At 47.8% G+C, this 17316-nt stretch overlaps 2 protein-coding genes across 2 annotated transcripts; one reads left to right on the forward strand and one right to left on the reverse strand.

The window, feature by feature from the left end:
• The first annotated feature begins 4684 nt into the window (after positions 1-4684).
• Positions 4685-7641, forward strand: LOC123042010 (FBD-associated F-box protein At5g22730-like). Its single transcript, XM_044464541.1, has 5 exons — positions 4685-4742; positions 4840-5836; positions 5924-6118; positions 6255-6535; positions 7314-7641. The coding sequence occupies exons 2-4, from the start codon at positions 4889-4891 to the stop codon at positions 6528-6530; spliced, it is 1419 nt and encodes a 472-aa protein (XP_044320476.1). The 5' UTR covers positions 4685-4742; positions 4840-4888; the 3' UTR covers positions 6531-6535; positions 7314-7641.
• Positions 7642-7741: 100 nt separating this feature from the next.
• Positions 7742-12613, reverse strand: LOC123042011 (uncharacterized). Its single transcript, XM_044464543.1, has 15 exons — positions 12361-12613; positions 11988-12299; positions 11772-11891; positions 11325-11414; positions 11206-11231; positions 11076-11117; positions 10868-10939; positions 10049-10135; positions 9956-9973; positions 9699-9755; positions 9221-9307; positions 9087-9149; positions 8914-8976; positions 8330-8408; positions 7742-8237 (listed from the first exon to the last, which is right to left on the reverse strand). The coding sequence occupies exons 1-15, from the start codon at positions 12477-12479 to the stop codon at positions 8231-8233; spliced, it is 1242 nt and encodes a 413-aa protein (XP_044320478.1). The 5' UTR covers positions 12480-12613; the 3' UTR covers positions 7742-8230.
• Positions 12614-17316: the final 4703 nt, after the last annotated feature.

The following is a 17316-nucleotide window of genomic DNA, read 5'->3' on the forward strand; positions in this document are numbered from 1 at the left end:
GCGTTGTAATCTACAATGTGACGATAAATAAAGTCAAAATTTATTGATGGTTCTGGCCTTCTGGGCCTAAAAAGCCCCGTTTTTGTTGTTCTGCCTCATCGCAAATCGTTCTTTTGGATCAACCATATGCCACGCATCGGAAGCCCGAAACGTGGGCCCTTGTTCTCGGATGTACGTGTATGTGTCTACCCATTATCAAACACGGTCATGATATCGCCATCGTGTCTTATGGATGCGTCGTCGCGTCTCCCACCGGGTGCTAGAAGGTTGACCACGTGGTTGCTCGCGTGGCGTCCCTGCGTGCGCTCTGCTCGCCATTGAGGCAAATTTACAATGGCAACGGTTAATAATTGTCTTACATATTCAGGATAATTTAAAATGCCACATGCGGCAAGGCACAAAACACTCACGACCTACTTATGCATACAATTATAATAAAATATAGGCTAAAAAGCTGAGCCGGCGGCCTTCCGACCAGGGTCTTCTCGAACTCCATGATCAGCATATCACCCTTGCGACCGTTCATTATGTGTACCTTACTAATCATCGCACACGAGTAATCGCAGACGCATCGTGTGCGATACTCCTAGCCACCACAAGAAACTAGTTTGCATTTTTCAAAAAAAATTGTACGAACAGAATCGCACACGAACTTACTATAGTAATCATCTGTGTTATAATTTCTCATTGCAAACAGTTCATCCGAGTGGTCTGTTTACTGCGTATCACACACATCTGGTTTACACGAATCGTTTGTGTTCTTTTGGCTCATCGCAAATGTTGCATATCACACACATCTCGTTAAGATCAACCGTTTCGATTCTCTTGCCTAATCGAAAACAGTTTGTCCAAGTGAACCGTATGCTGTATATCACACGCACCTTGATCTAGCTAGCCATTTCTGTTGCATTCCCTAATAGCACACAGTTCATCGGAACGAACTGTATGTCGTATATCGCACACACACATTGATATGGCTGCCCGTTTTTGTTGTTCTTCCTCATCGCAAACAGTTCTGCTGGATCAACCGTATGCCCAGCATCGCACACGCAAGTAAAATCTAAAGCGTGTTTGATGTCTCCACCATCGCAAACTTTTTGCACCTTTTTGTTTTACACCACTGTTTGTGATTATTGCGTCGCACATAGTTTCGTCGAAGGGTCTCTGATCGTAGTGTCGCGTTAGCAGCATCCTGCAGTAGTGATGCATGATTGGTTTCCAAGATATAGGGGGAGATCTCCACAATTCCAATCTGCCATGTGCATTTGCAATCCAAAGAAAATTCCTCATTTACACATCTTCAATGGGAGTTCCTCAATATCTTGTAACCAATTTCTTTAAACTCTGTACTTGCACTTCAATTATTTATACTCCCATTGACACCTAACCAATTTCTCATCAATCACCAATATGGGGGATATTGTAAGTGCATCAAGTATCCCCTTAGTGGTTTTGGAATATTGAAGACAAATAGGTTGAGGAACTAATGTATTTGTGAGTATACACAGGTAATATAGTTCCAAAAGATTTGGTTTAAGACATGAAAGTCGACCCCTAAAAATGGATTTCTTCAAGTGAAGAATTTGGTGATGAAATTGGTACGGCCTTTGAAGAAATTGGTGTGAAGACTTTGAAGCTTGAAGACTTTGTTTTCATAGTTTCTTTTCTTATTATTTGAGTCGTAGGAAAAACCGTACTATCGAAGGGGGTCTAGGTGAGATATATTTCACATTTCCAAAGTGATGCTCAAACCTATTCAAACTTGTACACAAAAACCGCTTCGAGTGAAGCATTTGGAAATCTCTAGTACAGCTGCTGCATTTGCTAGCGATAGTGATGAAGTTCATCTGGCCATTGAAGAATTTGGTCACGCCGGGGAGTTAGGAGTTTGCCAGTGTGTTCTGCCTAAAAGTGAGGAAATTGAGTGCCCTGAATTTGAGAGTTCAAATTTCGACTGTTGTTGCGCCGCGTGCCAGCTGTCGAGTGGATCCTTATCCTAACAACGGTCGAATGACAGAAGGACATTTATGACAATTCATGTCGGGTTGCCCCTGGCTATAAATAGCCTCCCCCTACAACCACTTGTTCGTTCGCTGCCCGAGAGAACTTGACACTTGTCATAAGAGAGCAACCCATCCTCTGACGATTTTGGGAGAATCCTAAGAGAGGAAAAACCCAGCGCCAAAGTGATTGAGCATCACTGAAAAGATTGATCTATGTGATCCAACGCCTGTTACCTTTGAAGACAGTTATTCTTCCAGATGGTTAGACGTCAAGTTCTGAGTACACCAAGAGTCTTTGTGGTGTGCCGGTGAATAAGTTTGTGAATGTTTTGGAAGTCTACCTTGAAGACTTACCATGATTGATTGGACGAGATCTGCATGTCTTAGTTCAAGAGGAATACGGTGAGGACTGTGTGTCCTCTGAGTTGGGACTCAGCTGTCGTGGGAACTTTCGAAAATAGTAAGGGGTAGGGTAAAGGTGAATGATCTATCGAGATGCAAACAGGTGACACGAATGATTTTAGCGACTTCAGGCCTCTCATGGTGGAGATAACAACCCTACGTATCATGCTCCAGAGAGGCTTTCTTTTATCTGTCAAGAACACCGAGTTACATTGTGTATTCGAGAGAGAGGGGGGAGAACAGATCTCCATGTCTGAGCTAAGTCCTGAGACTATTGGTGAGGGGAAGAGAGATGAGAGCTAGGGCCATCCTAGCTACATAGTGGGGGTGGGTTATATAGAGTACACCACCCCCCTCATCTCTTATATTACAAAGTGGGGCATTGATGCCATAATGTCATAATACTACTAGGATGATGCTTCGACTGCCTTGACGACTGTTAGTCTTTGCATATCCGAGTGAGTCATACTGCCGAGTGGTTGCATGTCATCCGAGTGGATGGTACATCGGTACGTCCGAGTGGATAGTATGTCTGAATGAGATTTATCTGGACCCACACCTCATGTGTGGACCCCATGTTTTATGATATTTTTACCCTTTGTGGGCCTACCTGTTATGTGTATCCCCAACATTAGCCCCCGAATCGATTGCGATTTTGCAGAACGAGTTTGTGAAAGACACAATTTGGCCCGAGTCATTACGGTAATACTCGATACCCATCATCGTCCTTTCAAACAACCAAGGTTTGAACAAAATCTCAATGGATTCTGGCAATGCGCTTCCTGACTGATCTGGGGTAAGTGGGCGCGAGGAGAAACATGGTGACAATCGTTCATCTCTCGGAAGAGGTATACTCATGATCCGAGTATGGAAGTGTCATTAAATCTGGGCAACCAGATTGATGAATGGACCGCTCTCTCGGAGATATGCCATTCTTATCCTGGAGGAACGTCAATACGAGTCGGCTCTAGATCCAAACTTATGAGTTTCACCCTTCAAGTCCTAGAAGAAGGCTCGAAACGGGTCCATAGAGGAGTGTTAAACTCACCTTATAGCAATTTTTTGAGTGATCTGGAGCTAGTCCTGCACCGAGTAACTGATTACTAGAAATTTTGTTCTGTGGGTGCGCGATCAGCGCACCCATAGGGTGTAGCCCGCGAGACTCTGACTGTTTACCTGTTATGTTTATTCCCAACATCAACCGCCTCACCCAGACGTACAGTTGATGCAGCAACTGGAACCGGTCTACCAAATTTCATTGTCCTCACCGAGCCAACCTGGTTTTAAATTCCTCAACCCTCTCTTTACTTTATTCCGCTGCTAAAGAATTTGTGATCTGTGTTCTGACGAATTTGAAATGAAGAGTTTCATCACGCTATCTTTCATTTCCTCAGTTCATTTTCTTCAAGCGTGTATGAATATATGATTGCATGTTCTTCACTCTCACATATCCTGATTGCATGTACTCTGATTCTGTGATGTCTTAGCTTCCCTTTCACTCTAATCTTCGTCAAATTCTTCAGAGTTTGACAAATTTCTAAAAATCTCCCATTCACCCCCCCCCCCTATGGGAGTTAACCTGCGCTTTCAAAGCATCCTTGGATTAGAAACGGCACGGCTGGAAACATGCGCCACCAATTGAAGATGCAACGACATAAGGAAAACTGCTGCCATGGCAGCCGAAGGTGCCACATGGACCAATCAAAGGGGAAGAGCGCGTCATCGAACGTCCAACTCGGATTCGCCAACCAGCTCGCAGGTTCGTGGGCCAAATATGGGATAATGCCATTATAAGCAAGGCATGGAAGGAGTGAAGCATCCTTGGATCAGAAATGACACGGCTGAAAACAAGTGCCACCAACTGAAGATGCAACGACATCAAGGAAAAGTGATGCCATGGCAACCGAAGGTGCCACATGGACCAATCAAGGGGAAGGGCGCGTCATCGAACGTCCAACTCAGATTTGCGAGCCAGCTCGCAAGTTCGTGGGCCCATAATGGGGTAATGACATAAAACACAAGGCGTGGAACGAGCAAAGCATCCCCGGATTAGAAACGACACGGCTGGAAAGCAGCCACACCGATTGAAGATGCAACGACATCAAGGGAAAGTGTTGTCATGGCAGCCGATGGTGCCACATTGACCAATCAAGGGGAAGGGCGCGTCATCGAACGTCCAACTCGGATTCGCGAGCCAGCTAGCAGGTTCGTGGGCCCAAAATGGGTTAACGCTATAAAAAGCAGGGCGGTGAAGGAGTGAACCATCCTTGGATCAGAAACGGCACGACTGCTTTACTTTGTGTTTCTTTCTTCTTTCCGAGTCGTATTCGAGACCTGGTGTGTGTAAACGAAAGAGAGAGAACTATAGTACCTAACACCAATGTTCATGGTCCATTTCCTCCATTGGTAGCTAATATTGTTTTTTTTTTGACAGGTAGTAGCTAATTGGTGGGAGGGGAACGGTGGGGTTTTCCGGAGCTTCGATGCATCTAAGGTGGGGACCTCGTCGGCGTTCCCCCCGGCTGCTAGCCCAAGGCGGCGGACCGGATCTCATCAGTGACCTCCCCGACGACCTCCTCCTCCTCGTCCTCGCCGGCCTACCCTGCGTCAGCGCTGCCGCGCGCACCGGGGTCCTCTCCCGCCGGTGGCGCAGCCTCTGGCCCCGCCTCCGCCAGATCGTCTTCAGCGACGTCCCGCTCCACTCGCTCGAAGCGGTGCTCGACCGCTTACCTCGACCCCTGCCCTTGGTTTCCCTCATCAAAATCCGCTTCCCCAACGAGCGGCTACCATGGCCGATCCCCGAGGAGCGCCTGGTCGACGCTGCCAGCGTCAACTCGTTGCTCCGCGCCGCCGCGCGGCTCGAGCCGGAGGAGTTCGAGTTTGAGCTCCCCACGAACTTACTCGACGGTCCGCTCATCGTCGACCTGCCTTGCTTCCACCGCGCCACCTCCATCCTGCTGGACCTTCACCCCGTCGACGTCATCCTCCGCGTGCCAACCGGCGTCGAGTTCCCCGCACTCGAGGAGCTGCACCTGTGGGCATGCACCGCCGACATTGACGCCTTGCTCTCCTGCTCCCCGCGCTTGCGCACGCTCTGCCTGAGTAACGTTTATTCCGACAACGACGACCTCGCTGTGAGCGCCACGCTTGCGGTCAGCTCGGCGTCGCTGCAGGAGCTTGTCCTGCTTCAAACCGACTGGATGGATGGCGTCAACATCGTTGCCCCCACGCTTAGGCAATTGACCGTGTCTTTTCCGGCAATGGAGAAGGTCAGCATCTCGGTCTTGGCACCAATGGTGGAGATGGTCGCGTGGAGATGCTGCTACTTCGAGCTGTCCATCGTGTTCGGTGTTTGGCGACTCGAGCAGGTGACTCTGCAGACGGCTGAGAGACCAGGACAGCTGCCTTCGCTGCAGATTCATGCCAGCGCCGTACGTCCTTCTCCCACTCAACTTATAGCAAGCTCTGACCAAACTAAATGTGTGAATGATACATATCGTACCAAATTGTTTTTCCAGAATCCTATTTTTGTCAGTGAAGAGGAGACATTTATGCACGAGATAGAGAAGCATATGTTTGCCGAGTTTTCTGTTTTGGACCTACATCTCGAAACAAATGGACATGTGTTTGGAGCGCTCGTGTTTCATGTCCTAGGGATGAATAGAATTTGTAGTGCTATGCAGAAGCTTAAGGTCATTCTACAGAGATCATCGGTAATTTTCTGCTCTGATTACATACTCTAATGATACATTGTGTATTAATCACATATAATGTTTTTTCTCACAAAAAATCACATACGATATTTTTCCCGAAAAAAGAAGTTCACATATATATTATATTTGGTTTTAGGTGAAAGAAGGATGCTCACCTCATTGTCCATGTGAGTCCACGGGGTGGAGATCCCAAACTATCTCCTTGACTCGAATCAAAGAAGTGGAGATCAGTGGTTGTGGAGGAGACGATCATGACATTGATTTCTTGAAACTGATACTCAAATGTGCGCCAAGGCTCAAAAAAATGATTGTGAAGCTGTCAGATGGCGGGGCCTCATCAAGTGACGATGGATGCACAAACATATACAACATTTTCAAGGCTTATTCTTCCGTGGAACTCTGTTTATCTTAGCTCTGGTGAGTATGTTGTACACGCCTAATTAGCATGCTTTGTACTCCCTCCGTTCCTAAATATTTGTTTTTTTAGAGATTTTAAATGACTACCACATACGGATGTATATAGACATATTTTAAAGTGTAGATTCACTAATTTTGCTCCGTATGTAGTCACTTGTCGAAATCACTAGAAAGACAAATATTTAGGAACGGAGGGAGTAGATGCAACAAGGACATAACTACTAATCCTTGTAAAGTTTCATACTAAAGTCAAGTCGTCAGCTTTTTCATGTTGTGCAAACTCTCTAGTGTGGTTCAAATGTGGCATTGATAGGCCAACTATCTGATGCATACGCATCCCGGTTATTAGCTAAATATGCTTAACAGTGAATTTGTATGGGCAAACCCTCATATCTGTATCAAATAGGAGCTTAATGGTGTAGTGGGTGATAAACAGTTTGAATGTTTTTATGCAAGCTTACTTACCTAAGTTGCCCTTTTTATGCAGTTTTTATCAAAAAAATTCCTGACTATGCCCTTGTATTTTGCATCTGTATCCAGTGCGTAGCAAAAAGATAGTTTCTAGTTTATGTAAAGTTAGTTGTCCCATCTGAATTACACTGTCATAAAGATAGTTTCTAGGTTAAATTATGTTCGAGGAGTACTTTGTTTTTTTTCTCTGCCTTTACTATGTATTACGTTTTATCTTCCAACGGCAACAAATTTACTCATACAATGACTATACATTTGCAGCACATTACGATGCTTACCAGAGTTTTTCAATTTGCAATCTCTGCAGGGTTAATGCTCAGCAGCCAAAACTCCCCCTCAGCATGATTGCCATGGTTATGCCTGGATCCGCGGTGCTCATCGACATGATTATCCTTTCTAAGAACAACCAACTCTGTTACCTGGTCTTAAAATTTTGCTTTGTTGCTTCATCCGATTATCTTAGGTGTTGTTTTTCAGTGTGTGGTAGCTTTATATATGGCTGTAAGTGATGCACTCGTAGATAACTCCTGAATGGTTCCCGGGCCATTCAGGCATTCAGCTATCAAAGTTAATGCACTAAACCTGTGTCAGTCATGCACTCCAAAGCTAATGACAAGTTAAGCCTATGGTTTCAATTGCTTGTCGCTGTTTCATTTTGACGAGGCACTGTGTGTTTTCACAAAAAATAGATTGTGCAGCAGTAGATGTTCACTCTGCAGCTCATTACTTATATATATATGAACAAAATTAGATTTCTGATTTGCTCACCCTCTGAACTTGAGAGTTGCTTTCGGTTCCCTCTGTTTCTTCAACTACTGCAATCGAGCCGATGGATCACAAGTCTCGGTCTTACAATCAGAAATCAATCAGATGTGCCTTCCCGTCTCCGATGGCCGGCTAGTCCTCCCTCCTTCTGTCCTTGATCCTCCGGCCTCTCCCTTGTCTGCTCTCCTTTTTCAGCCACCGGCCGCAACAATCATGAAGTCTAACTAGATTCATTTACAGGCATGAACCAAACAAAACAAGGATTTATCCATTACGTCCCGATACCAGCGTGATCTAATTCCTTTACCATTGACGTTACCACTCTCTAATCCAAACACCTCCTTAATGGTATCCTCCAACACAATTGCAACTATTCGACTTGAAGGAGCACAGCGAGTAAGGCCCGACTCAATCAGGCTATCAAGTTCATGGCGCCAGTACCAGCTTCAGTTTCAGACGCTAGCTCCTGCATTCCAACAAGTACTCCACCAGTTAATATTGTACGTACTTCTTAGGAAATGCGTGACTGAGCAGAAAGCCAGTTATACCAAGCATTACCAATCTATTAGTCCGTTGCCTTTTTTATCGCGATCGTCTTCCTCAGCAGTTGTCAGCCTCTCTCTTAGATCGACTGGGTCTGCCAAGTATTAACACCCTTTAGTATCACCCAAATAAGTATTAGTATTAACATTCATTTATTCACCTTTTATGTATAATGTCCTCTTAACAGTCAAAACATTTAAAAATGCGAGGGAAGGGCTAGTGCAGATTGGAAATCAAGAGCCTAAACTCAGACTAACATTTTTGAATGAGATCCTGGAGTTCTTAGCGAAGACCTATAACCGTAAAAATGAACATGTACAGGCAACCCACCGTGCAAGTAAAATCATGCAACTGTTATAGGCCTAAAACAGGTAGAAGAAAGAAAGCAGCCAACAAATGCAAGAGGCAGAAAAGGATATCCACCACAGTTTCGAAATAGCTTGCCGAAGCAACCAAGTGGTATGAGGACAGGAGAAATCAATATGGGTAGAAGAACACTATTATCGGTAATGGAATTTCTCTGACAAACAATTTCAGGTATCAATATGTGTAGACGTAGCTCATGCTTACGAAAACGGTTGAGTGTTCAGTTAATTTACCTGCATTTGTGGCAGATATGATCCAAGGGATTTTCATTTTAGCAGGCTGTGAGACTGAATCACCTGTGAAGAGTTTGACAGTTAGATATTATGCATATAGCCCGTTGATTAGTTCCTTATGTTCTCTATGATGAATGAATGCAGCTGTTCAACGAATTTAAAAAATACTTAACCTGAATTTGCAACTGATGGGTTCCAATGAAGATAATTAAGCAAACCTGTGAAAGTTGGAGCACCTGAAAGGAGTTTTGCAGTTAAAACAGATAGTAGGTAGCCAAAGCCAAGGACTCAGTGTTCAACTATTTACCTGCACTTGTCACTGATGAAGTCTCAATGTTTTTAGTTGAACCTGTCGTATGAAGCATTATCTGCGAAGATGGAGTGCTAAAAGCACCTGCCCAACAAGCCCACAAAAATGAGCATGTGCATGTAACCAACTAGGTGTATTATATGATTTGTGGTGTGTATGCTTATCAGCTTCCAGATGCCAGTGCAATCCTGCAACTATTGTGGGTATAAAACAAGTAGAAAAAAGAAAGCAGCTGATAAATGCAAGAGGGGGGAAATTCCTCGGTTTTGGGAAATAGTTTGCCATAGAAACCAAGAGGTATGACGAGAACAGATATATATATCAACCTGCTGAATTATAAAACATGGCAGGCAGAATATTACTATCGGTGATGGAGTTTCTCTGCCAGGTGACAACTAAGAATTTCAGGTATCAATATGCGCAGATGGACTTTCTATATGGTATGAAAACGGTTGAGAGTGTTCAGTTCATTTACCTGCATTTGTGGAAGATATGATCCAAGGGATTTTAGCAGGCCGTGAGACTGAATCACCTGTGAAATGTTAAAATGATGATTATAGCCCCTTCATTAGTTTATTTGGTGTTCTCTAACAATGAACCATACTAGGGATCATCAATCTTAAAAGATGTAGATTTGTCTAGGTTTGAAAACGAATGCAGGTGTTCAACGAATTTAAAATACTTAATCCGAATTTGCAACTGATGGGTAGTAACAGAGATAATTAGGCAGACCTGTGAAAGTTGGAGCACCTGAAAAGAGTTTTGCAGTTATTAGAACTGGTGGCAGGTAGCCAAAGCCAAGCACTCAGTGTTCAACTAATTTACCTGTATTTGTCACGAATGAAGTTTCACTGTTTTTAGTAGGACCTGTCGTACCGAACATGGTCTGTGAGAATGGAGTACTAAAAGCACCTGCAGCCAGTTTGGTAGTTAGAACATAGAAGAGGCATCAGGTACCCAGGCAAAAATACAATAGGTGACGTTAAGTTAAAATGGCAACAGAAAACTTCAACGGGAAGATGTTTCTAGTGTAGATCTTTTACACATAACATGCCATCAATCAATGGCATACTATTGTTAACGGTGCATTTGTGCATTTCTGAAAACGTACATTTTCCTAGATTATTCGAGTTGAGCAGTTAGAAATGACAGCAGGTAGCCAGGCATTGATAATGTGCAAAGAACAACACCCAACTTGATGCCTTTTATGAATTACGATGTACATATAACATGTACAAAATGTAAGCAACCAACAGAAGAAGAATATAATAGGGAACACAGGGGAAAGTTGTTTCCACCCTACATTCTTAAACGCAGCTTATTAAGATGAAAAGCAGAGGGTCAAACAATGCCTTAGGGCAAACCATGGGGGGGGGGGTAGCATGAGAAGTACTACATGGTGTATGAGCCTCATCGATGGAATAACCCAATCATAAACCTAGCCGAGCAATTTGATAAAATCCGTCCAGTAAGAGCAGCTAAGTGGTCTGTAACAAGGATGGAAGTGCAGCAAACTACTAGTAAATCAAGAGAGTATAAGGAATCAAAGTGGGACGGGGCATCCCAAAAACCCATATGAAAAGTGCGACTGAAGTTCAAATGGAAGGAGAGATGGAAAGCTGGTCACAACTGTGAATTAATTACCTGCCATCGCACTTGACTGAAATAGGTGCCCTTGATCGAGCTCCACAACTGTACCCGCTTTTAAACATTCCTCTAAATATTATCACGTGATTTTATCAGAACATAATCGAAGTGAGTTTCAGAAGCAAAGGAACAGCAGAAAAATGTATATCATCAGATATGTTCTTTAGAAACTGGAAACAGATGGTCAGAGACTAGTTTTAATTACCGATAAGATCCACCACCCGATTTTGTCCCTCAGAGTTCAAACCTGTCATTACAAACATAGCAAACATTAGCTGCCAGACATATGCAGAGGTTACAAGAGCAAAGTTGCTTTGATGCCAAGATGTTCATACCGATAGCTGGGGTTGAAGAAGGCAGGCTGCAAAAGGCAAGGAATATGTGTCAATATCATGTGAAAAATAGGGGAGATTTCATACCATGATAGTTAATGTAGCTGCACATATGTGCATACCTCTTCTTCCTGTTGAGATACCACTTGGCAATAGCAGATGATGCTGGCCGCAGGGCTTGTTTCTTCAAGTGGTGCCTTCGATGACAGGGACTAGCAAATTAAAAGATCATTATGGGATGATCAGATCATTGACATACAGTCAATAGATAGTACAACTTGGACAAATATATACTCCCTCCGTTCCTAAATATAAGTCTTTTTAGAGATTTCAATAAGGACTACATACGGATGTATATAATCCTATCTTAAGAGTGTAGATTCACTCATTTCGCACCGTATGTAGTCCACATTGGAATCTCTAAAAAGACTTATATTTAGGAACAGGGAGTATATATTAAACCGGTTAATTAAGTTATTAGCATTTGGGAATTATTAAACTGGATAATTTGGGAAGCTGGCCAGAAAGAAGTAGTAGTAAACAGCAAGGTTGGGTGAATGAATGAATACCCGATGGGAAGCAAGTCGCGGGGCAGTAGCAACCTGCGTCTCAACTCTGGAGAATCAAGCGCCAAGTCATCAGCAATCAGCGATGCCTTCTCCCTTACCAGTTTCCAGTCCAGGGATGCCCTGCAAGGCAGGATTCAGTGTGATGCTCAAGAACAACAACAACACGTAGAACAATCTCTTGAAAATATTACATCAGGTAGGTAGGAAAATTGATACCTGAATTTGGGCGAGTGGTGTATCTTGTTGAGGATGGAAGAGAGCTTGGCGTTGCTAGCGCACATGGTGGTCAGGATGCGGACGTCGTGGTTGTACGCAGCGGTGGTGACGGGGGCGCCCATCGAGCAGGCGGCGGCGTTGTCCACGGCCCACAAGGCGTGGAGGAAGAGACAGAGGGTGCGGGCCTCGACGCCCCCTATGGCCGGCGGCAGGAAGCGCCGGATGTAGTCGAGGGCTTGCCTCCACTGGCCGCAGGCCACCAGCTGCTGCAGATGCCGGCCGCTCATGAACAAATCCGTCTCGTGGAGCATCCTGCATTCGCACGGGATTCGTTAGATGGGCACGGAGAAGAGGGAACAGCGGGCGGGCGTACCAGTCGTGGGCGGGCTGGAGATAGAGGGAGACGATGAGCCGCCGGTTACGGAGCCGCCTGAGGCATGGATCGTCGGCGAGCTTGCCCCTGCGGGCCTTCAGGGCGTCGATCCGCTCCATCGTGCCGGATGCGGTGAAGGAATTCGCTCGCTCGCTCGCTAGGATTTGGTTTCGATTCGACTCGGGGATTGGGGGGAACGCCCACTCGTACTGGTATATATACTGTACCAACGGACTACTGGGTTGGTGCCGGACCCCAGCCTCCCTTCCCACCCCACCCTACCACCACCCCACCCCAGACTTTTACCACCATCCCAAACGTTCCACGCCACCCGACCACGCGGGGATCACCTAGCCGCACTTTTCCTGGTTTGAACCATCCCAACCTTTTTTCTTTTTCTTGAGAGGAACATCTATAATAGCAACTCCAATGGGGCGACCCAAACGGACAGGGATTTCGTCTGTTTTTTGTCCGTTTGGGTCGGCCGCCCGCCCGGCATCAGTCGGCGTTCTGGATATGGGGTATCCATACTTGCCTCCCACCACGTGGCTTCATCAATGGCCTGGTACGGCCTAGCTTCTGCATCGACAACTCAAGACCCTCGCGAGGGGCCAAGCCTCGCGAGGAGGACGACACCAAGACTCCCGAGGGGATCGGCCTCTCCAGGCTGGCTCCCGAGGGGCGGAGAGTTCTATGCAAGGTGCACCTCACGAGCCTCAGCTGACGTGAGCCATGACGACCAAGGCCAGGTGGGCGTCAGGCGGGTGCCAGCGGGCGCAGAGCGCCAATTTCCTCTTCGGTGCAAGGGAGGCAAGCCACAGGCGCGGAGTCCCGAGAAATCAGCCAAAGGTTTTCATTCTGGTGCAACGAGACCAAGACCGCCAAGACGGCAGGACGGAGGTCATCACCGAGCCCACCGCAGCGTCACGACCAGCGGCTTTTCGCAGGTGAAGACCACTTTAGTCAGGATAAGTTGTACTACTTGTCCCCTTTCAAATCCGGCCGTTGTGGGATCCCTTCCCGCCAACGTTTGGGAAGAGGACCAAGGCCACTATAAATAGGACTTAGCCACCACCATAGAGGGGGATCGGATCCACTCTCATCTGACCTCCTCACCAGCTCGCTTGAGCTCAAGAACACCTCACCTCCGGAGGCCAGTTCATCCACTTTACTAGTTCATCCTCAGCCCCTCGAGGCAATCCACCAAAATGCTGGAGTAGGGTATTACACCGCAAGGTGGCCCGAATCAGGATAAATTGCTGTGTTTCTTTGTCTCTTCGAGCTCGTCACGCTAGGCTTAGGAGGATCGCGAGTAGGCAGGCTGGGTAGGTTGAGATCTCCGCACGCACCCCAGAGTTCGAACCTTTCAAGGGTTTGTGGAACCCGTAATCCGACATTTGGCGCGCCAGGTAGGGGAGCGTCAGATCTTCTCTTCCGTCGATCGATCCACCGTCACTCCGACACCTCCATGGCCTACGCACGCTAAGATCGCGCCGAGCGTCGGGCCGAAGTCGCCGCTCGCGTTGCTCAGACGGCTCCGGCGGGCGATGGTTGTGCTCGTCGTGCTCCATCTTCGGTGGCCAACGCCGCCACGGGCCCTACCGGCCACGAGCAGCAAGCTTCTTCGTTGCACCCAATAGTGCGCCGCGACGGTCGCACCGCCACTCCGTCACTGACCCAGGCAGCTACATCCTCCCACGTGCGTCACGGCCCGGCGAACGCGTGGGCCACTCTGCTCATGGCCCTTCGCTACCACCCGGTCGACGACTTCTACGAGGAGTGGCTCGAGCAGATCGGTGAGCTTGTCAGCGCGGCCGGGGGCTCTGCTCCACCGGCCCGCTCACTGCCTCAGCAGCCGCCTGCCGCAGGCGACGTGGCTCACGGGGCTCCTCCTATTGGGGAACGTAGTAATTTCAAAAATTTCCTACGCACACGCAAGATCATGGTGATGCATAGCAACGAGAGGGGAGAGTGTAATCTACATACCCTTGTAGACCGAAAGCGGAAGCGTTAGAACAACGCAGTTGATGTAGTCGTACGTCTTCACGGCCCGACCGATCAAGCACCGAAACTACGGCACCTCCGAGTTCTAGCACACGTTCAGCTCGATGACGTCCCTCGAACTCCGATCCAGCCGAGTGTCGAGGGAGAGTTCCGTCAGCACGACGGCGTGGTGACGATCTTGATGTTCTACCGTCGAGGGCTTCGCCTAAGCACCGCTACAATATTATCGAGGAGGACTATGGTGAAGGGGGGCACCGCACACGGCTAATAGATCTCAAGGATCAATTGTTGTTGTGTCTTTGGGGTGCCCCCCTGCCCCCATATATATAGGAGCAAGGGGGGAGGTGGCCGGCCTATGGAGGAGGCGCACCAAAGGGGGAGTCCTACTCCCACCGGGAGTAGGACTCCTCCTTTCCTTGTTGGAGAAGGAAAGAGGAGGAGTATGACTCCTCCTTTCCTTGTTGGAGAAGGAAAGAGGAGGAGAGGGAGAAGGAAAAGTGGGCTGCCCCCCTTGTCCAATTCGGACCAGAGGGGGGGCGCAGGCCTCCTTCCTTTTGGCCTCTCTCCTCTATTCCCGTATGGCCCAATAAGGCCCATATACTCCCCGACGAATTCCCGTAACTCTCCGGTACTCCGAAAAATACTCGAATCACTCGGAACCTTTCCGAAGTCCGAATATAGTCGTCCAATATATCGATCTTTACGTCTCGACCATTTCGAGACTCCTCGTCATGTCCCCGATCTCATCCGGGACTCCGAACTCCTTCGGTACATCAAAACTCATAAACTCATAATATAACTGCCATCGAAACCTTAAGCGTGCGGACCCTACGGGTTCGAGAACTATGTAGACATGACCTAGAACTATTCTTGGTCAATAACCAATATCGGAATCTGGATGTTCATATTGGTTCCTACATATTCTACGAAGATCTTTATCGGTCAAACCGCATAACAACATACGTTGTTCCCTTTGTCATCGGTATGTTACTTGCCCGAGATTCGATCGTCGGTATCCAATACCTAGTTCAATCTCGTTACCGGCAAGTCTCTTTACTCGTTCCGTAATACATCATTTCGTAACTAACTCATTAGTTACAATGCTTGCAAGGCTTAAGTGATGATTATTACCGAGAGGGCCCAGAGATACCTCTCCGACAATCGAAGTGACAAAACCTAATCTCGAAATACGCCAACTCAACATGTACCTTCGGAGACACCTGTAGTACTCCTTTATAATCACCCAGTTACGTTGTGACATTTGGTAGTACCCAAAGTGTTCCTCCGGTAAACGGGAGTTGCATAATTCTCATAGTTACAGGAACATGTATAAGTCATGAAGAAAGCAATATCAATATACTAAACGATCAAGTGCTACGCTAACGGAATGGGTCATGTCAATCACATCATTTTTCTAATGATGTGATCCCATTAATCAAATGACAACACATGTCTATGGTTAGGAAACATAACCATCTTTGATTAATGAGCTAGTCAAGTAGAGGCATACTAGTGACTATATGTTTGTCTATGTATTCACACATGTATCATGTTTCCGGTTAATACAATTCTAGCATGAATAATAAACATTTATCATGAAATAAGGAAATAAATAATAACTTTATTATTGCCTCTAGGGCATATTTCCTTCACCTCCACCACCTCCGACACAGGGCGTCATCATCGAGCCAAGGCGTGTGGCGCCGCGGCGCGACCCGCCGTTCCAGGCACCTCCGCGGGAAGAGGTGAGCTGCCAGGTGGTGCGGCGGCCTCAAGGAGAAGCAGTGTACTTCCTGCACCCCCACGTCAGGCCCGCGTGCCACCACAGGAGGTGGCGGCGCGCGTGCACTAGGACCAAGTTCTACCTCCTCGACAGGCCCCCGTGGCCACAGCAGGATGTCGCGCGTTCACCTCGGAGCTTCGCGACGTCATCTGGCCGAGCAAGTTCAAGCCTGACCTGCCCCCATGCTACGACGGCACCGCCGACACTGCCGAGTTCCTGCAGCTCTACAAGCTGAGCATCGAGGCGGCCAGCAGCGACGAGAAGATCATAGCAAACTGGTTCCCGATGGCCCTCAAGGTTGGCGCGCGCTCTTGGCTCCTGAATCTCCCCGTGGGATCGGTCTCTGCCTGGGAGGAGATGCGCGGCCGCTTCATCGCCAACTTCCAAGGCACTCGCGACCGCCCACCGGCCGCAGGTGACCTGCGTCGCATCAAGCAGCAGCCAGGAGAGACCCTGCAAAAGTATATCCAGTGCTTCAACAACGTTCGCCTCAAGATCCCCAAGGTGTCGGACGAGGCCATCATCTCAGCATTCAATGATGGCATCCGCGATGTCAAGATGAAGGAGGAGCTCGCCATCCACAAGGACCTATGCACAGCCTTGGAGAATTTCAACATGGCGAACAAGTGTGCAAGGCCCGAGGTAGGGCGCCTCTCCCTCCTCGAGCTCCCCGATGCTGACCCAGAAGACAAGAAGGCCAAGGCCAAGGATGGAAAGCGCAAAGGGCCGACCGTGCTCGCGGCCAAGCCAGAGATGAAGCGCGGTTGCGACCACCCCGAGTCGTCCAAGAGCAACCGACCGTTCTGCATCTTCCACAACGTCCACAGACACAACACCAACAACTGCCAGGAGCTCAGGGCCCTCCGTGACGGGCGCCTCGGTCGACGCCCCAAGCGCAATGATTGAGGCTACGGCCGTGGAGGTGACCGAGGTGGAGGACCCTGGGACGGACGCGATCATCCTCGGGAGGACCGTTGGCAGGGCCAACCTTGCGAGGGCGCCTGGAGGAAGCAGACTCGTGAGGAGCGCCCTCAGGGAAACACCGGTCTTCCTCCACTGCCTCTACCACCGAGAAGGAACGAAGATCATCACCAGGATGAGGGGGCTGGGGGATTCCAGGAGCCTCGAGCCATTGCCTCCATCCTGAGCGGCTCACAGACCCCAGCCTC

This window comes from Triticum aestivum, chromosome 2B (assembly GCF_018294505.1).
Source record: "Triticum aestivum cultivar Chinese Spring chromosome 2B, IWGSC CS RefSeq v2.1, whole genome shotgun sequence".
NCBI classification, from domain to species: Eukaryota; Viridiplantae; Streptophyta; class Magnoliopsida; order Poales; family Poaceae; genus Triticum; species Triticum aestivum.

Coding starts and splice junctions, on each gene's coding strand:
- LOC123042010 (XM_044464541.1), top strand. CDS start 4,889: ATGCATCTAAGGTGGGGACCTCGTCGGCGTTCCCCCCGGCTGCTAGCC. Junction 5,837..5,923: donor TGCAGATTCATGCCAGCGCC/GTACGTCCTTCT, acceptor TTGTTTTTCCAG/AATCCTATTTTTGTCAGTGA. Junction 6,119..6,254: donor TCATTCTACAGAGATCATCG/GTAATTTTCTGC, acceptor ATTTGGTTTTAG/GTGAAAGAAGGATGCTCACC.
- LOC123042011 (XM_044464543.1), bottom strand. CDS start 12,479: ATGGAGCGGATCGACGCCCTGAAGGCCCGCAGGGGCAAGCTCGCCGAC. Junction 11,118..11,205: donor TTCTTCAACCCCAGCTATCG/GTATGAACATCT, acceptor TTGTAATGACAG/GTTTGAACTCTGAGGGACAA. Junction 8,409..8,913: donor CATATCTGCCACAAATGCAG/GTAAATTAACTG, acceptor AATACTTGGCAG/ACCCAGTCGATCTAAGAGAG.